Source organism: Camelus bactrianus, chromosome 2 (genome assembly GCF_048773025.1).
Source record: "Camelus bactrianus isolate YW-2024 breed Bactrian camel chromosome 2, ASM4877302v1, whole genome shotgun sequence".
Taxonomy (NCBI): domain Eukaryota; kingdom Metazoa; phylum Chordata; class Mammalia; order Artiodactyla; family Camelidae; genus Camelus; species Camelus bactrianus.
The window spans coordinates 52,436,364-52,463,179 of NC_133540.1; the positions used below are offsets into that span (position 1 = coordinate 52,436,364).

General features: G+C 33.9%; 1 protein-coding gene across 4 annotated transcripts; it reads right to left on the bottom strand.

The window, feature by feature from the left end:
* Nucleotides 1-25,210, bottom strand: METTL14 (methyltransferase 14, N6-adenosine-methyltransferase non-catalytic subunit). 4 transcript variants are annotated; one of them, XM_074341639.1, is made up of 11 exons: nt 24,967-25,210; nt 22,339-22,427; nt 21,463-21,557; nt 20,324-20,404; nt 19,868-19,955; nt 15,121-15,211; nt 13,783-13,924; nt 10,483-10,575; nt 8,156-8,272; nt 6,798-7,008; nt 1-1,515 (listed from the first exon to the last, which is right to left on the bottom strand). In XM_074341639.1, the coding sequence occupies exons 2-11, from the start codon at nt 22,376-22,378 to the stop codon at nt 1,211-1,213; spliced, it is 1,263 nt and encodes a 420-aa protein (XP_074197740.1). In that variant the 5' UTR covers nt 22,379-22,427; nt 24,967-25,210; the 3' UTR covers nt 1-1,210. The 4 variants fall into 4 exon arrangements, with proteins under 4 accessions (XP_074197740.1, XP_074197746.1, XP_010950910.1 ...); XM_074341645.1 differs by having other exon boundaries at nt 24,935-25,210; XM_010952608.3 differs by having other exon boundaries at nt 21,463-21,544; nt 24,967-25,209.
* Between the last annotated feature and the right edge of the window lie 1,606 nt (nt 25,211-26,816).

The window sequence follows — 26,816 nt, forward strand, 5'->3', positions numbered from 1 at the left end:
TCAAAGGTTTAGTTTCATTAGAAAAATCATACACAAAATAAAAAATATATTTATCAAGAACAATAATGGTATTATTTCATTCATCAAATTCAGCAAATTCATTCAAAACATGAGTTACAATATAGAAAGAAAAATGACAGCATGAAGTCTTACACAACCAACTGATCTGAAAAACCAGTCCCTTAAAATGCAACTGCAGTTTCATTTTCCAAGCAGTCTTCTTAAGTTGAGGGTTTTCTGTACCTGATTTTACATTAACTTTTCTCCATAATAAGTTTAAAGCTGAATGTCGTTTCCTCACCAAGTACCTTATTCCCCAAAATGTTTAAACCAAGTACCTGATAACCAGGTGTCTCTGTTGCCTTTGATTATTTTATTTTGCTAAGGAATATGAAACTGCTATGAAAGTCAAGCCAAGGTCAAGTACACACCAAAGTTCTACCACTTGGGTATCTGCCCTCATTTGCTTCTTAGAAGTATGATTAAGAGTCATCCATACTTGCACAGCTGATTATGATGAGCATTTTTTTCTCTTTTTTTAAGTCTGCCTACTAGGTTCTCTCTCTTCCTCTGTCCACCCCTGGGAGCTCCACCTCCCTGATCCGATTTAGATTTGGAAGGAGGTGATATCGTTCCAAGTCTCTCAATTTCTTCTGTAGTCAAATTACACGACTTCAAGAATTTTGAAAAAGAAAGAAAAAAGAAGTCTCTTTTTATTGCTTCATTAAGAAAACATTAAAACCCTAACAGAAATTTACCATCTGTTCCAACTCCATTCCTTCAAGGCTCCCAAACAGCTTCCCGCTTGCTGTGACGGCAGTGGCAGGATGCCCATTACCAACTACTGTCAGCGCTAGTATGATACTCCAGATTGGGTCTTTTTTCACTGTTCACTTTCTTTCTAAAAAGCAAAAGCCTTGTTAATTAGATGAGCTCTATCAGAATAAATTAAGTCTCTGAAAGTGAAGGTATTCATGTTGTTCCATTCTGTTCAATTACATGCACATGACAAAAGACAGGATGACTCGTTTATCCTGGACAAAATTAGACAGTCACAACTTCAAGGGAGGTTGGCTAAAATATTCCTGCCGCTTAGAAAAACTAAAGCAAAGTGCAAGCTGAAATGGAGTTCTAAATGACATCTCCCAGTTGAAATGCAAACTATAAAAAGAAGGTAAAGGGGCATTAATAGGATCAGTGTCCTAAAAAACTATCGAGGTGGAAAGCCACCTCTGTGTGCTCCTCCACGGCCCCCCCTGAAGCCACCTCTTTCTCCTCGGAAGTTGGATCGATTTCTTTCTCTCCCACGGCCAGCAGAAGTTCCACCTCTTCCTCCTCCTCTGGGAGCTCCACCTCCTCGATCAGATTTAGATTTGGGAGGAGGTGACTTTGGTCGAAGTCTCTCAATTTCTTCTGTACACCCAGTCAAGTAGGAATTCGGGGCACTGAAGTAGGATGCGTATGTTTCTGCATTGTAGTTGCTATTTGTAAGAGTTGGTCCCACTGTAAGCCAGCCTGAAATGGAGTGGAAAAAAAAAAGGTTACTTTTTTTTTTTTCCAATTCTCTTATTGATCCGTTAGGAGCTACTTCAAATTTCCAATGCATTCTTAAAGATGTTCCTATCACTCACCCAACACTGATCTTTTTTTTTTCAAAGAATGCATGGCATTTAATCACAGTCATAAAGATTTCATATGTATACATTTTGTTTCTCCTCCTAGACCGTAACTTTTGTACCATAACCCTCCTCACTGTCTCCGTCCATGTTTCACATTCTGTGAGAACAGTACTTAGGAAAAAAAACATACACTACACTAAGTTTGGGCTTAGTGAAAATTTAATAAATTTTATATCACCTTTCTACTTGTAGAAATGGTACCATAGTTTTCTGATTAAAATCCTGAAATTAACTGTTGCCTCTACTCTTCCCAACAACACTAACCCAGCTAACAGATCTTAGAAATTCAACCACAACCATGTTGCTCCTATTCATTCCTATCTGTCCATTTCTACTGCCGCCCTTAAATTTAGGTCTTTATTTTTCTACTTCACTAGTCCCCTACACATTTAACAGACATAAAAATACACTGTAATGCTCTCCCAACATCTCCTCCTTCCAAAAAAGGAAAGCCTAAAGCAAAGCTTAGTTCATAAATATGGAATCTAAGCTCTTTTATGAGGCTTGAGCTAGCTTTCCAATCACACTGCTCATTAATGCTTTTCATAACACCTTCACTTGAGTAAAAGCAATGAATCACTTCAGTAACTGTTCCCATACTCATCATCTCTGCCTCTGTGCCTATTTTTTTTCCTATCCTGTCAACCTGTTAAAAAGTCCATCCTTCAACATCCACTTCAAATATACATCTTACGTAAAATGAAAATACTTTCTCTCAGGATTTCCATTACACATTGTATTTCTTTTGGTAAAAAGGTATTTCTGTCAACTACTTGCTAGACAATTTTGACTGTATAGGAATGACCTCTGTCTGATTAAACTGTATCTGGAATGGGAGGAAATACAAATTAACCGTAATGCCTGATAGAGACATCATGCTTGGCATTCCCTGAGTGTGGCGATCCTTGCTCATTGGAGCAGGATGAGTAATACCTAAGAACTAGGTTCTTCATTTGAAAAATTAGGTTCACAATATTTCTACCCTATCATCATCAAGGTTATTTCTTAGACTATTAAGTCCATTATAAAATCCTATAAAATGTAAAATATTTTACTAAGATCACATTCTAGAACGTAGTAGCCATTTTTGTACAAAATTTTGCTCATTTAAAAAAGTCTTCAGTATCTAACAGTGCATAGATATAAGATTTATAATATCTGAAGAAAAAAAAAAACCAGGTGAATCATACTGTATCTTTCATGTCGCATCTAGCAGATAACCTGACAGGCAGAGAAGCACCTCATCAGTTGAAAGAGCACACTGCACACCTATGTGGTCTCACTGACAATTGAATCGTTGAGATTTTTACTTGCTACCTTCTGGTTTGTTTTTTGGCACGTATGTGGTATGACACAACACACAAGCAAGGAATAAGAAAGAAAACTTAAAGATTTAATAAAAATAGCTAATACTGTTTCTTTCATGCTATATTGCCTCTTACATAAATACGATATGCACATCTTCATAGAATGAACTGTAAGGAACTCTGCCTCCCACCCACACGTTCTTTATTCCTAGTGTTTTATTATACTTTCTAAAGGCATTACTAAGAACCAAGTAAGTTTAAATTAGCCTAGCTTCAGCATATTTGACACACATAGCAATTTTTAAACCTTTCAAAGCAACAATATATAGTATTCCTATGGTATGTATGATATCCCTTAGACTATCTCCTTAAGGAAGAAGTGTATTTGAGATTCAAACCAAATAAGTTAAGGCCCTTAGCAGACTTCTCTCAATTGCTCTTATTATTATTTATGTGGTTAATCTCCAACTACTTAATAATCTCCCCAAGCAGATATTCTTTCTTAGTTCTGTTTTACTATAGCTAATATTAGAATAATTTTTCTAAGAATGGGCAAAGATAAAGAATCAGATGGTAGTTTACAAGCAAAAAATAAAATCTGCACCTCCAAGACTCTGTTCAACTGGCATAGATACAGACAGAAGGATATCCTACATGAAAGAGATAATGTATAATCTGAAGTGGGTTAAGTGGCCACGGCTAAATGGATGGAGAAAACCCCCACTATATTTACAGTTATAGAATATTCGAGTTACAAATACAAATTGGCATCAAGCAAAATCTCTATTTTAGTTGCTGCTTATGCTTACACCTATACTTAACAATGATCTATTCTCTCTACTCAGGTTCTTCTACTCATGCCTCTATAACAAAAAAACTTTTGACTAAAATTATGCTATAAAGCCATTAAAATGATTAAAACTAATTATTTTAAATGTAGAAATATATTTAACATAATATTGAGAAAAATACAAAATGACAACTACAGTTATGTAAAAATTTGTATGCACAGGACTGGAAAGTATTATGTAAAAAAAATGAAAATACTTTGAAGTAGTGAGACTGAATCCTTTTTCCTCTTCAAAATTTTCATTAATGTTATACTGACTTTTCACTTATTAAAAGATTAGCATTTGTTTGATGTTTGCTTTTCCTCTTCAAATAGTTTTGCTTTTTCTTTAAAGTCTTCTACTTCATTTAAACAGCAGTTGCCACTGGAGATTGTTCCCAGATTCAGGAGCTATTTTTGCGTAGGACAGGTTAATGATGGAAGAGAAAAATCTGTTCATTTCCTCACATGCTAGAACCATAATCTTGATATTCAGTATCTATGGACATCTACACTTTCTGAAAAACACACCCTTCCAGTTGAGTATCTAGTGATGTTAGTTTCTTTTAAGCCAGTGAAGAGGAAACATTTGCTTGCCATAAGCTCTGCTGACAAAATATTTTACTTTGATAAAAGAGTAAAATCATCCACAAAAATCCAAACAAGATGTTCATGTATATGTACAGCGGAAAGCTATAAACAACCCAAAGCTCATTTTATAGCTGTATATGGTATGTATATAATAACTTATACATGAACTGTACATGTACTGAGAAAACTGGTTTAAAAAAAGTAAGAAAACTATGAAGTTTAAACCACAGCATTCCCACCCCTTTAAAGAAAAAATCAATAAACTACTTTAAATTAGAATTTAATAATTCAAGGATTCATGCTGCAAGATAGCCACTGAAGGTACAATAAAAGAATACCTAACTAACAGGCTAATAAAAAAGAAAAATTGAATAATATAAGAATAGTTAATCAATCCAAAAGAAATAAGAGAAAAAGGAACATAAAACAGTTGGTACCAATGTAAAGCAAAACAGTAAGATGGTAATTTATGCCCAAATACATCAGGAATTACATTAAATATAGACTGACTAAACAACTCAATTGAAAAATAACGATAAACTAGATGAAAACCAACTATTTTTGTTCACAAGAGATACACCTTAAATGTATGGATATGGAAGATTATAAAGAGACGGATGGAAATAATACACCATGCAAACACAAGCCAAAAGAAAGAGGAGTAGCTATAATAATGTCAGATGAAGTAGGATTTAAAGTAAGAAATACTGGATATAAATAAGGACATTTCATAATACTTAAGAGGGTTAATCTACAAGGAAGGCATAAAAATTCTACATTTTATAAACACCTAACAACAGAATCTTAAATAGCTCTAAACATAAAACTGATAACTAAACAAAACCACAAACCCATAATCATAATATATTATAACATACCTTTCTCACAGAGTAAGTAAAATAAATCATTAAAGACATGGCCAATACAAACAGCACACAATTAGTAAATATTATCTACCAACAACAAGAACAATATACATTCTTTTCAATTGGACTTGCAATATTTATCTAAATGGGTCAAAAACAAATCTCAACAAATTACAGATAATTAAAATCTTATGGTGCATGTTATTTGACCACAACATTAAACCAAGAAGCAATAACAGAATGGTAACTTATGCAAAACAATTCTGAATAACAAACTGTCAGGAGGAAAAACATTTATTTTTAAATATAGCAAAGCCAAGCCTCACAAACATTTCCCATGCAAAATATTTCTTTATATAGAGAATATAGTTTTACTTTTCCTTTATCATTTTATACAATTTTATGAAATTCAAGACCACCAGTTCCTACAAGCAAAATATTTCCAAGTTACTGTGTTCATCAAAACACACCTGAAAGAAACAGCTGATGGGGCTGGGGGGATGGGGAGAGGTAATTACGTTATGTATATAAGGCAACTTTAAGAATTACTTTTTTTTAGAATGAACATCAGAGTTTCTTCTAAATTCTTAGGTACTTTTAAGGCCAATTATTCTACTGTAACTTCTTCAACTTTTACTTTTTATGAAATGTAGATTAAAACAAATAAGATCCTGACTCCTTCCATCTTTAAACTTAATTTCTAGCATGGTAATGCCAAACAGATCGATTTTATATATTGTGACTGAAGTAATGCAATGCTCTTAAAAGTTACTTTTATATTTTCTGAGAAATAAAAGAAATAAGATGTACTGTTATTTCAACAATGATTTATAAACAAAAGCTGTGCCCTCTGAAAGAAAATCCTAGTCCCATAAGTTTACTTTTTACTCATTTTTTTTCAAAATAGTAAATTCACATTATACCGATTAAGTTAAAAAAAAAAAAGTTAGAATTCTGAAAAAAGCAACATTATGATACATGTAAGGAAACAAGCCAGGTACATTAGTTTCTAATAAAGCTGAGATCTGTATTTCACAAATGCATGGTTATTTTCTGCAGGATCATTTGGTTGGCAGACTTAGTCCTATCCAAAAAAGTCAGTAAGACATTTGGTCCATGCCACATGGTCCCAAAAATTTAGTCCTTGCCAAAACATTCATGAGAAAATTCGGTCCATGCCAAATGATTTTGGCCAAATATCAAGGACCTTTTGGCATGGACTTTACAAACCGATAAAGAATAAATGCTATGAAGAAAACGAAAACAGATTAAAGGGAAAGAGTGGTGGGAAGAGGGGAGTGGAGTGGGAAGCTGCCTAATTTAGACAGGGTTGTAAGAAGTCAGTCAGGTATTTGAAAGGAGAGAGGACCATGGAAAAGGACTGACAAGAATGAGCTTGGCAGGTGTGAAGTACAGCAAGAAGAGGAATCAAACACATAGATGAATTTTATGCTACATAGCACTGTGTGCTATTTCTTAACATCTTTATCCCACAGAACTATACTGCTTTCTTTTTTCCCCTTACCTGGTCGAATTGTACTATCTCTCCCAAATAGATGAAGGCGTCTTCTACCAAGACAAAAATGTTCAATTATATGAAAAATTTCTACAGGCTTCTCTATATTGCCAATTTCAGGTTCTTCTGTGATAATCAAGTCAATGTCAACATTAGCATGAATGAAGTCCCCGTCTGTGCTACGCTTAACGGTTCCTTTGATCCCCATGAGGCAGTGTTCCTAAACAACAGTAAGAGCAGACCAATGAATCTCTTTTCATTAACAGTCATAGTTCATAACATTTTACATTTCTGATGTTCCCAATTCAAAGACAATCCTCGTTTCTCTGAATCTTTGGGATATGGTTCTAAGGGCAAAAGTACAATAAGAAAAATCTGGATCTCTGGATATGGGAAGATTGCCAGGGAAGCTAGGCAATAGAATATTAAACTTGGGGTCATCACATTTTAGAACTGAGTCAGTGACCATGGAATCTTCTTTCCATCTGCAACACTTGATAATAACTTGTTTTCAGCAGTTATGGAAACATGGCACTTGACTTTGGAATCTTCAAATGTTATACTGGGCCTCACATAATCCAAGATCAAAACTATCTACAAGATGTAAGCCTTTTCATATGGAGCACGGACTTAAAGGATGGACTTAAAGGATGGATACAAACTTCTAAATACTCAACATAAGTAAATGTGAAAAGTCAGTTTCTCTCTCTCTTTTTTTTTTTTTTTTTGACCTCAATTCAATCTGGAATGATGGGAGTATGGTTTAAATAAATGTAATCTCACCTGACTGCATGAATTAATAATAGTAAGGATGGCTTAGATTCCTTTCAAGAGAATTTCTAGTCTAAAAATATCCTCCATCAGTGGGTCCCTGAAGAATGCAAGACTGGAGCACAAACTATTAAAGCCTGATAACTAGTAAGGCAGTCCTAAGAAGCAGAGGTTCTCAGGGGTGCTTGTTTAGGTTTTTAGGGTTCTTATGTAGGAAGAAGAAGCAAAGGGGAGAGAAGTATTTATCTAGCTGGCCAGCTATGAGTCCTGCTGCCCTTTCTTTACTAGGCCTAGATAAAAGGAAAAAAATCTGGGGGTCAGAAGTACCAAAAGCCCATATTTGACTCAGTATTACAGCAGTTTAGGACACACAGGAATACACACTGCCTTCTCCAGCACAGTATAGGTTGATCTAACTGAGTGAATAAAATATTTTAAAATTAACTTAGATGTATTACTTTACTGCTCAATGCCATTTTTTGTACAAGTCTAGGAGAAGGATCTTTCCACTAAAATTAATTAAAAGTATACAGTCATTTGGAAAAGCTTAAGAGAAAATAACGAAAATAAAGAAAACAAAGCAGTAATGGCAGTACCTTTGTTCTCTGGAAGACAGCCTTTGGATCTAAAGTCTTAGTCTTCCCTGGATTGTTTTTATTGGTTTTAATCCAACAAATATCTTCACATCTTCTATAACCCCACTTGCGTAAACACTAGAAATGAAAGAATTAAAAAAAAAATTCTTAGCTAAAAGAAATAAATAACACTTAAAATAACCAACCAGCATTAAAAACTTCCTAAAGATCTGAGCCACTAAATTCCAAGGTGTCACAGTAATTTTGTTTTAGTGCAGGAATAAAGAAATACTAGTCTTTAAATATACAGCCATTATACAGACTTCGTATATATCTTTTGGATATTAATGTAATAGATATAGTTAATATCAAAACATAGAAAGGATTACATAATACTTCAATTATTTAATACTACCTTCCACTGTCATCAGTAGAAAGTGGGTTTTAAGGGATAAAACACTCAGCCTCTCTTTAATCAAAAGTAATTCAAAAGATAATTTCCTTCCTGCCACCTCAATTTTCTATCCTCTGACAAAGCTAAAAACTGTTGAAAACGCTCTAATCAATAACTCATTTTCAAGTGAGAGCCTTCTAAAATGTTATTTTTAATATATTTAATACTAAATCTCAAAAATTCAGACTTAAAATTGTTATGGATATTTCTTTATTGGGTAAATTTTACTTTCATCTTTTCACAACCTAGACAATAGAGAGATCTGAACCTTAGTGTTCTAGAATCAGTCACATGTGAACATGTAACAAATACTAGCTAACTCATCACTAAGAGTGGCATTTTGAGGCCTGTCATATGTAGGTGTTGGCTAGCTGCTCGGAATGAAAATGTGAGTAAGATATAGTCCTTATCCCTAGCTGATTTAAGAGCCAAGTAGGAGAAGTAAGTTAATGGTGGCACAATATTGTTGGTACTATGATCAAGTATAAATAAAGATATCGTGCAGCATAAAACACACTTTTCAGGAATGCTCTCATTGTATAAGCTGAGATACACCTCAAGATGAAACTTAAGATTTTTATTTTAAAATCTCAAAAATCAAGATCAGTATCTCTTCCAGCTGCTAAATATCTGTTCTGTATTGAATGTTCATTAAAATCCAACATGTCCTAATCAATTTACTAAAAGCTTATCAGTATTTCTCATGCTGAATTATTTTTGTAATCATTTTTGGCCAAAATCTACTTTCACCGATATAATAAACTGCTGCATAAACAAGTAAGACAAATCCTCCTAATCAATTTCAACCTAATTTGGGGACTAGGGGGTTGGGGCGAAAGCTCCAAGCCAGACGTTAAAGCTAAAAAAGGTAAATACGAATATACCTATAAAAACATACAGGATGTTTCTCTCACTTCCTTGGCTTTTCTATTGCATCTTGGGGAGGTGCCAGCAATAAAACAGATACACAGTTGGAATAGTTCTAGTCTTACCATGGAGTTAATAAATGACAGAGGTAATGATGTTCTCCAACATGCTATTTATATAAATACAAAGCAACTGCAGAATTTCAGGATTTGAGCACAAATATATCTCAATATAATCCTACTTAAATTCTTTATCTGTCAAATGGACACCTCCTAAAATTGCCAGGATTAAATGAGATCATTTATTGTATATCAAGTAATATGTCCTAAAAATGTAAAGTATTATCCAAAGACAAGTGAGGGAACTGAAATCCACAAGAGTAGTATCTCTTTACCCAAAGTTTCACTGTTGGACAACAGAACTGAGAGCAAAACTGAGGACTCCCAACACCTAGCCACAATGCTCCTATTATTCTTGGATAAAAAAGTTTGTATTATTTTGTTTCCATTTAGAATCCAAAACACTCCATTCAAAAAAAAAAAGTTCTGAAATACAATAAATATATGTACTTAAATTGAGATGTTGCAACTCCTCTCTTACTTTCATTCATTCATTTAAACTATGTGTTCCAGATACTGTGTTATTTGTCTTATCTGATTTGGCTTCCATCTGGAATGCAGGAGTTAATGCTATTCAGAAGCATACTTCTCAGCTACTGATAATGAGCAGTAAATGACACTAAGCAGCTTGTTTTTGAGCTATAATTTAGTTTCAAATCTCTAAACTGTTCTCTTCCTGCAGTTATAATGAATCATATTTTGATTTAGTCATTCCTAACACTAGTTAACTAAGGGGTACTGCTGCCTCTTGCACATTCTTTTCTAAACATTTTTCTTCTTCTGAGTACTTTAGTACTATTCAAGAAACAAATGACAAAATAACATTAATCTTCAGACTTCTTATGCAACATATCGTGTTATATTTTTTTCTTATGAATTTAAAAATCCACCAAAAAACACCACCTTACCACTCTTCCAAGGTCCAACCCCTCCCCGGAACCACACCAGAGAAAAATAAATGACCGAGGTGCTGCAATCTCATCAATCTCTAACTTCATAATCTGTAAGAAACCAAGACAATATTGCATAAAAATATGCAATCATCTCAAATCTATTTTCCCATTCATCCTAAATCCAGAAGAACCACCATTGAGATTTATCAAGACTTGGAGTAGATATGTTCTTTAAATGTACTCATTTTCACTAGGAAATACCATGGGAAATAAATCTCATCCTTAAAACTTGCTCTACTGTTGTTTTCTTATTCTGTATTAGGACAACACACACACATGCACACATACACTACGTACAACTTGATTTTATATGGAAAGAGGTAAAGGGAAACCATATTTATAGAATTATGTAGCTTTATAAGATACAGTTTAGAGCAGTCTGTTACTATTTACAGAAAAAGAAACTGAAATAAAAAGGGATTAAATTACCCCAAAGTTAGAGCAAAATTAAAACATAACAAATATTTGGGAAGGACTTGGTTTCCAGTAGAACAGTTCTAAAGAAAATAAATCAATTCACACATTTCATTATAATGATTGCTTTCAGTCTGAAATGTCAAAAAATCGAGATTACAATTTGTAATGTGTTGAGTGTATCACATTAAAAAAATCTTCAATACTTAAACCTCTAAATTTTGAGAATACTGTATACTTATAAATATGACTATGAAAGCAACCATTTTATATGGTATTCTTTTCCTTTTAGCTTTCTGTCAGTTAAGAAGTCCCAGAGACCATGGTTCAAGTAAATATTTATTAATTTTATTTATTAAGAAAATCTTAACTTCTACCTGAGTAAATGATCATAACCATATCATCTATAATTTATCTAAGTAAAAAAATAAATACTTGACAGTAATAATGGAAATGAATTACAAAAGGTATAAACCTATTCAGTTTTATACTTCTTACTCTTTAAATCTTGATATCATCTCATCTAATATTCTCATAGGAATATGAATAATATGTAATACACACAGGCACACACATATATTCCTATATACATGTATACACGGTATTGCTAAAGGTAAGTGATGACACACATCAGTGAAGAACATTAAGCAAGTTACTATCTTGACACTGCAGTTATAAATGCTAAATGTCGGTATTTTAAATAACTATCTCTATCCTTAACCAAAACACACTGACCACTACCGACTCTCTAATGTGAAAAAGAATACTTGTGCAACCCAAATGCCTTTCTTATTTATATTTTATTAATTACATTAGCTAACAGCACTTTCTTTAGGATATTATCACATGAAAGTTAAAAGCTTAGGGCTCTGGGGCCAGACAAAACTTTTTTCTACGCTTGAAATTCCTTTATTTCAAAGACTCTATTACCTTGTCATATATAATTGAATCTCTTGCATCTTCTCTGACCAAACCTAACTACTAATCAAAGATATCAGATTAATTTTTTTCAATTTTCCTTTGACTAAACAGAGACTGTTTTTATATTATTAATCAGTTTTGATGAGGATACAGTGCAATAGACAATTCTTAAACATTCCTGGAAAGAATGTAAATTTCTGCAACCTATCTGGAAAACTTCTCAGCAATAAATATCAACAGCATTACATCTTTAACCTTAAGTTATGGAGATACCATACACTGTACTTTTCTGAATTTCAACAATATACACAGATCACACTTATCAAAGGAGAGGAAAAACTTCTGTAAAGTAAAATAAAATAGAAATAAAAATGTAAATAAAAGTGCCGAAGGTATTGAACCTCCTAAGGGAAAGCTTCAAGGAAGAAAACCGTAGGTATATCTTGAAAAGTAACATTAACAATAACAACCATTAACTCAGAAAGGAGGTGCAAGATTCAAAGCAGCTTCCTATGAGACACCAGTCTCACAGTTTCAGTCCTTTCCCAACCTCTCTTGTGTTCAGTGCTCCCAGTCACTCTCTCCTTGAAATGCTCTATTCCCTTGGCTTCCCTTACAGTCACACTCTTTGTTCTCACTCATCTCGGACCTATTCTTTTCACAACTCTTTTATATGTGTATCTCACATGTAAGTTTCCTGAGGCTTTACTGTCAATCCACGTTGTATCTTAATTGAGACACTAGCTCAAGACAAATTCATTTATTCTCATAGGTTTAATGTGGTAATCCTCTAAAATCTGCATTTTGAGATGACCAGATCTGTCTGTCCTTTAAGTTTCATACTGCTGTTACAATCTATGCTTGAATGTCTCACATACACCTCAAAATCAACACATTCAGTATTACCTAATCCCTCTAACCCTGCTCTTCTTCTTAAATTGACTCTCAGCTGATGAAAACTCACCCCACTTATCCCAAGACTCAATCCTTTGAGTCATCTTTAACTCCTACCCTCATCCACTAGACCTCACCAAAAGTATCTACTAAACATTAGTGAATTTATAATCTCCTTCCTATTCTTACTACCATCACCCTAATTCAGGTTCCTTCATCTTCAAACGAGGCTACTGCAATAGCCTTCTAACTGCTCTCTCCTCTCCAGACTTCATTTTTTCTAGTCTATCCTCCTCCACATACTAATCTGACCATTTCACTAAACTGGTTAAAAACCTTCAAACTCCTTAATGCCTTTGGGATAAAAGTCCGACCCACTAAGACAGCATCTCAAGAGAGTCCCAATCTGTGTTCCAACAACATCAACTTACATACAGACCTCCCCCACCCATCTCTTTGCCTCCTCCATTCCTTCTGCTCTTGCTGTTCCTTCTGCTTGGAATCCCCATCCCACCCCTTCCTTCATCTGGCCAATTCAAACTAATATATTTATACTGTTCATGTGTCATTTCCTCTTTGTTTATGTTCCCCAGCTTCCTAGGCTTGGTCAGTTTTTTGCAAATTGTCTTATGCAGTCCTCTATTACTGAACTAACAAAATGATAATGCAATTACTTGTTTGGGTCAATGTTTATCCCATTAAACTGTGTGCTCCTTAAGGCCTAGTATATCATGTTTTTAGACTTATTTCTAGCTATACATCCAAGGACCCTGAGACTGGAATTGCCAGTCTACAGACTATTTATTCATTACTTGCTCAACTTTTGCCTCAAAAAGAAAAATGAGACTAAAGATGTCTTAATATTTGTTAATGTACCTTAGACTTTCAGCCATAATATATACTATAAATTTATATTTATGATTCCTAAATCATTAGAGATATTTATAATCTTATTTTCTGATCAGGTAATCATAAATTCATTTGAAAAATAAATAACTCATTACAATGTAGAAAGGTTCATCGTACATCATCCCAAGTCCAGCATTTTTCATTAGCAGTGATGCCAGTCTCTCTGTAATATTCTTCTAAAGGGGGTTCCAGAAGAATCACATCAAATTTGGGCGTTAGTTCTCTGATGTCAAAAGCTTCTATATCTGCTTGTAAGTACCTATTTGGTTAAAGCATAAAAAGTAAGAGATTTTTCTAATACTTTACAGATACTACAGAGAAATTTTTAAAATATTTCCTAATCACTGTTTACAAAGTGAATATGAGCTAATTACTGAATACCTTTTTATGGAGGGGCATCTTTCTTCAGTACAGATGTAAACCATCTACCAATGCTCTTCCCTAGGAAATGGATCTAATCACACTACAAAGTAAAATCCTAGTCCCCCACGAACATCCAGAACATAAACTTCTCTCATCTTTACATGGAAAATCCATATTGTGATGTAAATCTCTGAGCCCTTTTCTGTTATCATCTGAAGTTTCCAAGGACTATCACATTCTTCCTCAATTATTATTAAGTTAAACAACTAACTGTGAGTTTTCAATTCCTTTTAAAAAGAGCTTCTAAAGATGGACATAATTTTTTTTTTAGTTTGTTAGTAATATTATTTATATTAATCTTTTCCAGCTACTTAGTAAAAGTTACTACTAGCCTTTACTTAAAGGTTATTTCCACATAGTATCTAAGTATTTTAAACATAAATACAAAATACTTTAAATGTAAGAATATTTTTAAATAGGATGAATATTAGTCTGCTAATCTTTTTCCCCACAAACTCGTACTTTTTGTGGTTCTTCTAATCATTAACAGTATACATTTTAGCAAACTGTTAAACATACAGAATGCTCAAAGCAAGCTAAATATGAAATAAACAATGTCTCCAATTTCAAAGATCTTATACACGTTTTTTTGAGGGAAACATTCTGTTAGCAAAGGTTAAAATGAATTTTTGTATTCCAAAATATTAAGAAAAGTATCCCTGGATGCTGAGTTATAATTAATTTTCATTTTCTTCTTTTCCTTCACTAAGCTTTCTAAACATTTTTTCAGTAAGTAACTTTTGAGAAGAAAAGTCATTTAAAAACATTTTAAGATAGTCAAGAATACAAGTAGTATGACTTTCCAAGAAAAAAATTTAAAGACACTTTAAGTAAATTAGCTAGAAAGTTGAAAAAAAAATTAAATGAGAACCCACTGTGTACTCAGCACTGGAGTTTCAAACTAATACAATTTTACTATACAGAAGAAAGTGTGTGTTAACCTTACAAAAGTGCTGAATTTTTTTTTCAAACAAAGCTTGCAGGATAAAAAGACTGATATTTTAAGCCTGAGTTGGGAACAAACCCACTTACATAGGAGGAGTGTTAGATTTAGCTATTAACTCATCCTTCAGCCTGATGAGTTCCCTCAGTTTAGGGTATTCTTCAAATCTGTCGGCCAAACCTGAGGAGGAAAAACAGTAAATTCTAAATGTCAATATAACTGAGTATCAGTGAATTTACAGGTGGTGAGCCCTCTCAGGAAAGCAAAACCACCTCATTATCCTCACATCCTTTTAAAAAAGTTAATTTAGGGTGTTTAAAAATAATTCATATATACACTTTATACCTAATGATCCTATCCCCATATGCAGGCAAACACCCAAATCACTCAGATGTTTTAAAGCCCAGATCAAGTCAATAAACAATTTAATTTCTCATATTTATTAAATAATCTGCTTATAGCACCAAGTTTAGCCATTCTGTTCTCAGGAAAAAAAAAATTTGTATCATGCTTTTTTTCCCCTTTTCTTTTTACTAAAAAAATTTCTTTCTCCCAAAGAACCTAGTTATTGAATCAGACTTTTACTTAGTTTCTTAGACAGTTACCCAAAGCAAAAAAATGAGGATTTCTTTTCTTTACTACTGATGATCTTAAATTAACTGATGATGCCTTAAGGACACAATCAATCCCAGAACAAATCAAGTTGAAAAGATAATGAATTCCTAATAGTAGATTACCAATCACTTCACTCACTCTGATTGCTTATCTAAAACTGTACTACCAATTCTAAGACTAGTTACTTTCTCTAAGAATATTTCCTATATCAATACTTACAATTTTAAAGATCTCAGATTTCACATTATTATAAACAAAACCTCACATATATTTTCAAGCTGAGGACCTTGAAAAACATCCACAAGTTCCATAAAAGTTAAAAATAGGAGACTCACTATTCCCATATCCTAAAAAATATTTAAATCTTTGAGCCTCAGGAGAGATTTTAGATAAAACAGCATAATGCCTGTTTAAACAACTGTAGAGGTAAGTAGGGCTTTGAATATCAAGGATTCCTAAAAGTTCTTACTTGGGTTTTTTTTTCCCTACAAGAAGCATATTCATAACAATATGAATTATGTAAATATTTTAAGTTAAAAACCAAAAGTACATATTAATACCTCTAATGTTAAAGAGTAAAAAATGTGAAAGATTTTGTAAAGCTTCCTTAATTGGTGGCTATAGATCAAACTGCAAATAAAACAAGTTTGAAGATTTCATTACAGTCAGGTTTCAGTCACAGTTGGGTCAGCTCTTAATCACCTACAAAACAGAAGGTATAACTTTTTCTCAATCTATAATATTTTCTTAAGTACATTTTCTTTGCCTTGGAGACAATGTCTCAAAAGCAGAAAGGCTGATAACGAAATTTGGTTATACAACTTATAACTTTAACAAAAAATAGCTTTATTGTAGTTGACAAACAAAAAACTTATATATTAAACTTATACTTAATGTATACCATTTGATGAGTTTGAACATATGCATACATCTGTGAAAACATCACCACAATCAAGGTAAGACATTATCCATCACCTCCAAAAGTTACTTTGTGTTCCTCTGGTTTTTGTGTGTGTGTAGTAAGAACACTTAAGATTAGACCTACCCTCTTAAAGTTTTTAAAGTCTTGTTGACCATAGTCAACAGTACTGCTAACTACTGGCAATTTGCTATACAGCAGATCTCTAGAATGAATTCATTTTGCATAAATGAAAACTTTATACCAATTGAACAACTCCCCATTTTCCCTTCCCTCTAGCCCCTGATTACCACTGCTCTATTCTCTGCTTCTATGAGTTTGACTATTTTAGGTATCATATATATTTATATACATGTACTATTTTAGGTATCTCTATGAGTGCATGCATATTTGTCATTCTGTGACTGGCCTATTTCATTTACCATTATCATAACCTTTTGTGCTACATCTAAATTTTGCCCATGAAAACATTAAAATCAGTTTCTACATGTTGCTTACAAGCAAAAGATAAACTTGATTAACATCAAAATTAAAATTTTTGTGTTGCAAATGATAACATCAAGAAAGTGAAAAGACAACCCACAGAATGGGAGAAAAGACATGCAAATCATACGTTTGATAAGGGACTTGTACTGCGAATACGTAAAGAATTCTTACAATGTAATAATAAAAAGACAAATTATCAATGAAAAAATAAGCAAAAGGATTAGACATTTCTCCAAAGTAGGTATTTAAATGGAAAAATAAACATATGAAAAGATTCTTAACATCATTAGTCACTAGGGAAAAGCAGATCAAAACCACAGTGAAATACTACCTCATAGCCACTAGGATAGCTATAATCAAATAGACAGATAATAAGTGTCAAGGATGGGAAGGAACTGGAACCCTCACATACTGTTAGTAGGAATGTAAATGGTTCAGCTGTTTCAAAAAGCAGTTGGGCAGTTCCTCAACAAGAAACACAGAATTACCACATAACCCAGAAAATCCAATCCCAGGTATATACCCAAAAGAAATGAAAGTGTACAGCCACACAAAAATTTTACACGAATACTCATAGCAGCATAGTTTGCAACAGCTGAAAAGTGGAAACAACCCAAATGAATGGTTAAACAAAATGTGGCCTGTACACACAATGGAATATTATTTGGCAATAAAAAGAAAAGTACTGATATATGCTACAACAGCAATGGTCCTTGAAAATGTAAGTGGAGAAAAAACCCAGTCACAAAATATTGTATGATTCCAATTACATGAAATGTCTAGAACAGGCAAATTGATAGAGACAAGAGTCAATTAATGGTTATTGAAGGCTGGGGACAATTGTGGAAGAAGGAATGGGAACTGACTGCTAATGAGTTCTGGGTTTCTTTAGGGGAGATGAAAATGTTCTAAGAATGTGGAGAAAAGGGAACCTTTGTACACCGTTGGTGGGAATATAAATCGGCACAACCACTGTGGAAAACAGTACCCAGGTTTCTCAAAAAACTAAAAATAGATCTACCATATGATCCAGCTATTCCACTCCTGGGTATATATTCCAAGAAAATGAAAATACTAAGTGGAAAAGATACATGCACCCCAATGTTCATAGCAGCATTATTTACAACAGCCAAGATAGGGAAGCAACCTAAGTGTCCACTGACAGATGAATGGATAAAAATGATGTGATATGCACACACACACATACAAATACACACACACCCAATGAAATACTACTCAGCCATTAAAAAAATAGATTTTCCCATCTGCAACAACATGAATGGACTTGGAGGGTATTATGCTTAGTGAAGTAAGTCAGAAAAAGAAAAACAAATACTGTAAGTTACCACTTGTATGTGGAATCTAAAAAATAAAATCAAACTAGTGAATATAACAAAAAAAGAAATATAACAAAAAAGAATATAACAAAAAAGAAATAGACTCACATATGTAGAGTACAAACTAGTGGTTACCAGTGGGGAGAGGAAAGGAGGGAGATCTAAGATACGGACAAGGGATTAAGAGTTATAAACTTCTACATATAAAATAAGCTACAAGGATATATTGTACAGCACAGGAAGTATAGCCAATACTTTTTAACTATAAATGGAGTATAATCTTCAAAAATTGTGAATCACTATTTGTATACCTGAAACCTATAAAATACTGTAAATCAACCATACCTCAATTTTTTTTTAAAAAGTTCTAAAATTAGATTGTGGTAATGGCTTAACAAACCTGGGAGTATACTTTTAAAAACTGAATTATATTCTTTAAATGGGTAAATTGTATGGTACATGAATTACCTCAATCAATTTGTTTTTTTAAAATGCAGAGATAATGCCTTTGATGAGCTTTTGGTAGACTGGGCACAGCTAAGGAAAGAATTTGAACTTGAGGATATCTCAATAGAAACTTCAAAAACTGAAAAGTAAAGAGAACAAAAATTGGAAAGAAAAATAAAGCCAGAATATCCAAGGACTGTGGGACAACTACAGCTACAAAAGGTATAATGTGTAATGGGAATATCAGAAGGAGGAAAAAGAGAAAGAGGAACAGAAGAAATATTTGAACAATAATGACTGAGAATTTCCCCAAATTAATGTCAGACATCAAGCCCCAGATTCAGGAAGCTCAGAGAGTACCAAACAGGATAAATGCTAAAACAAAAAAACAAAAAACAAAAGCAAACAAAAAAACCCAACTATACCTAGACATATTTTCAAACTACAGAAAATCAAAGATAAAGAAAAAATTCTGAAAGAAACCAGAAAAAAAAAAATACTGTACCCATTGAGGAACAAAGATAATTATACCCAACTTCCTCAGAAACAAGAAAAGAGTTAAGTAAAATATTTACAGTTTTGAAAGAAATAAAACACCAACCTAGAATTCTGTATTTTGCAAAATTATCTTTCAAAAGTAAAGGAGAAATAAAGACTTTTGCAGACAGACAAAATTGGGGGAGTTTGTCGCCAGTAGACCCTCCTTGCAAGAAATGCTAAAAGAAATTTATAAAAAAGGAAAATAATACAGGTCAGAAAATCAGAACTACATAAAGAATGGAAGAGTATGGTAGCAAGGAATAAGTGAAGATAAAATAAAAATGAGGGAGACTAACAGAACTAAAGTGAAAGAAAGAAAAGAAGGAAAAAAGTAATACCACTTGATGGAAAAATGTGTACTAGAAGTACTAAGAATGGAAAGTGGAAGCCAAGCCAGGAAAAAGTTTTGTTAGAAATAATCCAAAAATTGAATAAATTACATGCATATAATCAACAGCTAGCCATAGCATATTCCCAATAAATCTGACATACCTACATCCCTGATGAAATTCTGAGGTCTGTGTCCAGTGTCTACAAAATGTTGGCAGTAATCATTATGGGGATTTAAACTCTGTGTTCCCTAAAAAAAAGTCAAAATTAAATTAATACCAATCACTCTGATGACAGATATACTAATTTTGTACTTTATTTTTTATTATGAGGGCATACAAAATATAAGCTGATTGACAGATTTTAAAAAATTGAAATCATCATTACTAAAATGATGGTATTATTCTTCAGTATCTACAGACATTAATAAGGCATTATCTCATCCTAAATGACCAAGCATCAGAAGAGTATTTCATGAATAATTTTAAATGATCTTTATATTATAATAATGATTCTTGAATAACTGAAAAAAATCTTGAGAACAAGCAAGTGTTTAAAATCTTTTCAGGCATAGGGCTGAAATGTAAAGATTTTTAGATTTGAAAATGATTTATTTACCTTAAGAAAAGTACTAGAATCTTTGTAAATCTCTTCTTCATATGGCAAATTCTCTTCCTCCTGCTGCATTTCTAATTCATCCTTGGAAAAGAAAGATTAAGGAAACATTTTATGTATAGGAGGAATATTTTATATGTTATAATATCTTGAGTATTAAGACTCACATAATTGTTTTATTTCCCTCAGATATAATAACTTTTTCAAATTACCATTAAAGTCAAACACTGAAGCTATTGCCTTCACATCATTAGCTCTAACTAGTTATGTTCACAATAAAATAAAATTTTCCTTTTCACTCTCATCAATAATTAGCTATAACTACTGTTTGTTGACTAAGTTATCTGAAATTATTTACCTCAGATATACTATAAATATTAGAATTTAGCCCAAATCAATTTGATTTCTACTGGATTGAACCATATAAAACTGCTATTTCTCAAAATATACTTAAAAAATGCTAAAATACCAGGAACTATATATGGTTTGACCTAATATAATCACAAATATTTAAGTTACATATTAGCATATATCAAAATGTAACACATAAGATAGCATTTAAGAAATTAGGTAATTATATTGTTGAAATTCCTAGAGACTTAGTGAAACTATTCATTCCCTTCTCTATTAAATATAGTTGCACGACAATTAATTTGAAAACAATGGAAGCAGGTTTTTTGTCCTTAACTTTCCTTTCCACTAAATATTGCAATTACAAGTTTAGGAGTTGTGTTTTTTCTTCGGCCTCTGTCAGAAATGGTTCTACACTTTATTTGAATTGTACTACCCCATATTGTTAATATGGAAAAATGCAACTCAAAAAAGAGTACTGTAGCCTCTTGAAATATGATTCAATTATCCAAAGTTTCTGATACATCTACCCCCTCACTCTTATTTAAGAATGCTATTGCCTAGTGCTTACTAGGCATTATGCTAAGCGCTTTATACATAACATACTTCTTGTGTTAAAATGAGGAAACTGATATAAATGTCTTTATTTACTTGATTCCATGTATGTCGCTGACAATTATTTTAGACACTCTAAAATTCAGCTTTCATCAAATTGTTTTCCTAAATAAGCATCTATGGATTGTAAGGATTTAGTTTTTCTTGACCATAAAACTGTCCCATTTTCTACTTGCCTTATATTCTTCCATTTTGTCTTCATCTGTCTCTCCTTCATCCTGATACTTACGTTTTGCACTTGGAGTATCATAGGAAGCCCTAAAAATTAAAACTGAAGTATCACACACAAATAAATACAAGATGAAGGGGGAGGGTATAGCTCAGTGATACAGCGCATGCTTAGCATGCACAAGGTCCTGGGTTCCACCTCCACTACCGTTAAAATAAGTAAGTAAATAAACCCAATCACCTCCTCCCAAAATAACAACAAAAAACGATCAAATATATACAAGATGTATAAATGTATGCATTAATAACAGGTTATAAAAAAGAATAAAGCAAATTTTTCCTGACTAAACAGTATCTAGTCACCCAGTTTATAAATCTTAAAGTACCACAACCTGATTAATAATTCTGTACTTTATTTTTATGAGAAAGCAATCAAATGAAAAATAAGCTTTAATAAGGCATGTACGGCAAAAAGAAACTTCTACATTACATATATAATCTGTCTTGAGCAAAACTGATGTTCAAATTGATAACTACAATACCGAAAGATTCTAAATGCTTTATGAACTATCAAACAAATGGCACTTTTAGGGTAAAGTATGTTTTTTTAATAAGAGTTTTTTGAATAAAATTATTTATGGTTCATAAGCTAATTCTCAGTCTAACATTCCATTTTCTAACTATCTTATAAATGAGAACTTACTATTATTCACAAAATGAGTATTTCATAATTTATGAATTAACAATAAAAACCAGTTTCTGAAATCTTTATGTTGATGCTTGCCGTGACAACACAATTCATACTTAGGTTACTGCTTATTAAAACAATGATCTTTTCACAATATTAACATAGCACTAAAAAAAAAAAAAGTTATTTGACTGACCTGCAAGTTTCTCTTGTTTCAGCAATCTCCCTCTGTTCATCTTTGCTATTTAACACAGCACCAATGCTGTCAGCACTTTCGGCTCCCAACTGAGAGAAGGCAAAAACCAAAAATTAGATCACAATGCACTGAACAGTCTTTTCAGCCATTTGTAGCAGCATTTAATCTATCAAGTATTAAAAAAAACAAAAAACAAAACACGTAACTACCTCAGCAGGCAAATGGATTAATTACCATGCAGGAAAACAGGAAACACCCTGGAACAAAATCATATTAATTAAGAATGATTTTAACAGCTGAAAATATTTTATGCCTTCTGTTATTCTGAAATGAAAACAATTTAGCCAATTCTCCACTTTTAAAGTAAATAATAAAACCATAACTACCTCAGCAGGCAAATGGATTAATAACCTTGCAGGAAAACAGAAAATACCTTGGAACAAAATCATGTTAATTAAGAATGATTTTCACAGCTGAAAGTATTTTGGCCTTAAGTTATTTTTGAAATTAAAGCAATTAATTTAGCCAATTCTCTATTTTTAACGTAAATAATAAAACTGTAACTACCTCAGCAGGTAAATGGATTAATTACCTTGCAGGAAAAATAGAAAACACCTTGGAACAAAGTCATGTTAATGAAGAATGATTTTAACAGCTGAAAGTGTTTTATGCTTTCAGTTATTTTGAAATTAAAAAAGTTAACTTTAGCCAATCCACTACTGTTAAAGTAAATAATAAAACACAATATAGCAGTAGTAGCAATAACAAACAAACAAACAAAAAGCAGCTAACATATAATGTTTACAGTGTGGCAGGTACTATGTTAAACACTTTGCATCCATCAGCTTACCTGCTGTACTTTATCCCATGCTGTAACAAATACTACTATTCAGTTTTATTCAAGCCAAGTTTTTATATAACGGTTACTGACACATAATAAACTTTATAAATACCTGAAAAATGGTCATACAAATTCTGGTTGGCAGTTCATGAAATTTTGCAAAATACAACCAATGTAAACAAATCACTAGTTGGGATAAGCTTGGCTACACAGAGTGGGATCAATTCATGGAAACCATTGAAAGCCAAACCAAGTGTTGAATGCAATTTGTAGGCCATGAGGAACCACTTAATATTTTTAAGTACAAGAAGGGCATAAGGAAATCTGCATTAAATAGTCCCTTTAGCTCAAGAAAGGGGAGAAGCATACTAAAATATTACAGCTGGAAGTCCCCAGCCTTGATCTTAAAATATTATCACTGCCTCTTTAGACCACCCACTTCATGACTCCTCTCAGGCTTCTCCAGTGGTAAGTCTCTTCCAATATATCAACTGTTTGAAATTTTAACTCTTCCAAAAAATTTTCCTGACCCCTATTCTCTTTAATTAGAAGACACCATCTACTTCCCACTGGTGAAATGCTTTCTAACCTTCTTCCCATGACTGACTCCACTCCCTTCAAAAAGTAGATAATAGACTTTCCATTGTGGTAGCACTAAATACATTATTTGAATAATCACGACAGTTGGTATCATTTGAAAGCATATATGATTTTTTGAAACAAGGCCACAAGTTAAATAAAAAGCAGGTGTAAATTGTTGGTGGTAGCAACACTTGCCACAATCATGGTCTGGGCCTATATACAGCATCTAGCATCTTCATCCAACAGTCAAAAGCACATCAATCAAATCATACACATTGGATTATGCTCTACTCTGATAGTTCATCAATCAACAAAAATTTGCTAAAAGCTTACTTCGGGCAACAAACGAGGTTAAGGCAGAAGATTAACCCAACGGGAATTAAATGCAAAGACTTAGCACGCAAACTGTTTATATCCTGTGTAACAGTAAGTAATATACAGCCGTGAACTCAATAGTAAAAGGACAATGGAAGCTCAGAGGAAGAAGAGACTAAACCAGGGAGATCAGGATAGGTTTCATCATGAAGTTCTCAACTGAGCTGTGCCATAGAGGACAGAGGGAAATCAGAAAAGACAATTGTAAAAAATCACAAAGTATATATTGCACAAATCATGTTCTGGAGAGTAATAAACCAGTCTGTCTTGCTCATACAGAGAAAAGTAGGTGAAAGAAAGGCTGAAATTAGCTGGTAAAATGGAAATCTGTCATTAATTATAGCAGACATCCTTACTTTTAGACATTACTCCAGAGAAAATATTGTAGACCTATTTCACAATGAAGCCACAATCTCAAGAATTAGGTGCTGACTATGAGGAAAGACAAGACACAAAACGACCATTTAGATAGTGAAAAGAAATTTAGGGGAGAGCAAGGCACTTTTACTTGTGTGAACTGCGGTAATTCACTCACAAAGGCCAAAGTTTTGTATCCCCCACCACTGAGCACCGTGCCAGACACTTGGTGGGCATTCCATTAAGGTTGCTGAAGACCAATCGTGGCGTTCGGTTTAGCACCACCACAATGACCTCGCCGCAAAATGGAAAACATCTGCGGCACCGCGGAAGTTGAGAATAAGAGACTAGGTAGGCCCAGGGATTAAGGTCGCGGCACCAGAAAGGACTGCAGGTAAGGAGGAAACAAAAGGCCAGGGGAGGTAAGAGGACGCCACGCACGCGGATTCACGATCCCTCCCTGGGCCGCGGACCTGCTGCGCGAGGAGCTGTCGCCGTAACTTCTGCCGCTCCCGGATCTCCTGCAAGCGGCTGTCCATGTCCCAACTCCTGTCTTCCACTACCCGGAAAACTTGGCAATTAGCGCACGAACCCCTACCCACTTATTTTTCCGAGTCTCTGGAACACAAGACCCTCCAGAAGCTTCAAATGCCGGGTACCCTATGTCCTTTCCTCAATAAATATTTCCGGCGCGGCCGGATTTGGCCCGACCGGCCCGGAAGTCCCGCCTCCTTCTGGACGCCCGCGATTGACGCCACCTGGAAGGGGCCCAATGAGGGTCCAGCGACTCTGGCGTGGGCGGGGTCTTGGAAGGCGTGGGCGGTGCCCAGCCTGGGCTGTCACAGCCGTTGCGGACGAGTCTCTGGTCTTCTCTTTTATCGTTTCTTTCCGGAGACACCAGCTCCCTTGGCGTATCAGTACTGTTTCCAAGTTATGGGTCGTTTGGTTGATTTCCTGTTCCATTAATTCCCCAGTTGCCAGTCCTGGCGTTTTAAAAATCGCCAGGTACCAGTTTTCTGCTGAAAGCACAAACCCTGACTACTTGAACCCTGGACTCTCATTTACTAGCTAAGCAGTCTTGGCTGGTTAATCACCTCCGTAAGCCTCGGTTTTCTCATTGGTAAAACGAGAGTTAATAAGAGTGCCTGCCTCACAGAATTGTGAAAACTGAAAGAATAAACAGAGCCAAACACACACCGCCATGGAGGTGTTTATTATTATTCAAATCTTTTATTACTTATTTTACCCTTCAGGCAGGGAACAACTGCATCTGCCACTGCTCTTCTCCAGAACTCATTAGCCCTTAAAAATGTTCCTACTTTACTATAATGCGTTTTATGGATTCTTTTCCTTAGAGACATGAGCGGGTCGTAGTAAAATGTGTCTTGGTTCATGTAGAGGTTAGAGGCCAGGGGACCTCTTTTTGTGCTGATGTATCTGTCTTAGCTGGAAATAAACCCTGGGATAGGAAAACAGCCTACTGAAATTCCCTGACTGGGGCAGGGAGCAAGGAAGAGGCGTGATGGTGATGATTCACCTCTCTTCGTTAGAAAGCAGCAAAGACCAAAGTCTTATATACCACGTTTATCATCTTATTCCAAATTCAAAGTGGCAGAAGCAGATTGAGACATGTTGCCTCAAGTTGAATCGGGAAATTGTGGCAAGTACCTACCAACATTAGTAACAAATCTTCATTCTTTGAGAGAGGATTTATTTTTTGAAAATAGAATTAAATCCTCCAGATCAAAACAGGCAATCAGTCTAGGCCAAAAGTGGGCAGGACTAGACTTTACTAATTGTCATGTATTTCTCAAGAACTAGCTCTGAAAGGCAATTTTAAAAGAGGAGTCCTAAAAATCCCTTGTGTAATGGGAGCACTACTTGAAAAAGTATGTTAACTTCCAAGGGCCTATATTGTAAAAGACTGTAGTAGTTTGTACATATAAATTGAAGTGTGTTTCTTTAAAAATCGGTTGCATCACCTGCTAGTGATGTAAGCTGAGTATTAATTTGAACTATTTATCAGTGATGTGAATAGGTATTTTGCTCACTCAAATATTTATTGATATTTACTAAGATTTTATATGGCAGTCACTGTGATGGACCAAAGGTTTATCAAGTCTATCAAAGACCAAAACCAAATCAGTCAGTTTTTCTTTAGGGAGTTTACTGTCTAAAGGAGGGAATTTTTTTTTCTAGCTAAGTGCAGGGCAGGTTATTTTCCTGTGATATTTGAGCCCTATACTCACCTAAAGTCTGCTCTGTGATAATGGTTGAGCTGGGAGTTTGCAAACTACATTTCCCAGCTTTCCTTGTCAGATGC

Bases quoted from the DNA above. Each gene is read 5' to 3' on its own strand.
- METTL14 (XM_010952608.3), bottom strand. From the start codon at position 25,032: ATGGACAGCCGCTTGCAGGAGATCCGGGAGCGGCAGAAGTTACGGCGA. The intron at 15,212-19,867 runs GTATGTCAGATT...TTTCCTCCTCAG, and splicing joins GAATTTCATCAGGGATGTAG to GTTTGGCCGACAGATTTGAA. The intron at 13,925-15,120 runs GTAAGTGGGTTT...TTAACCAAATAG, and splicing joins AAATCTAACACTCCTCCTAT to GTACTTACAAGCAGATATAG.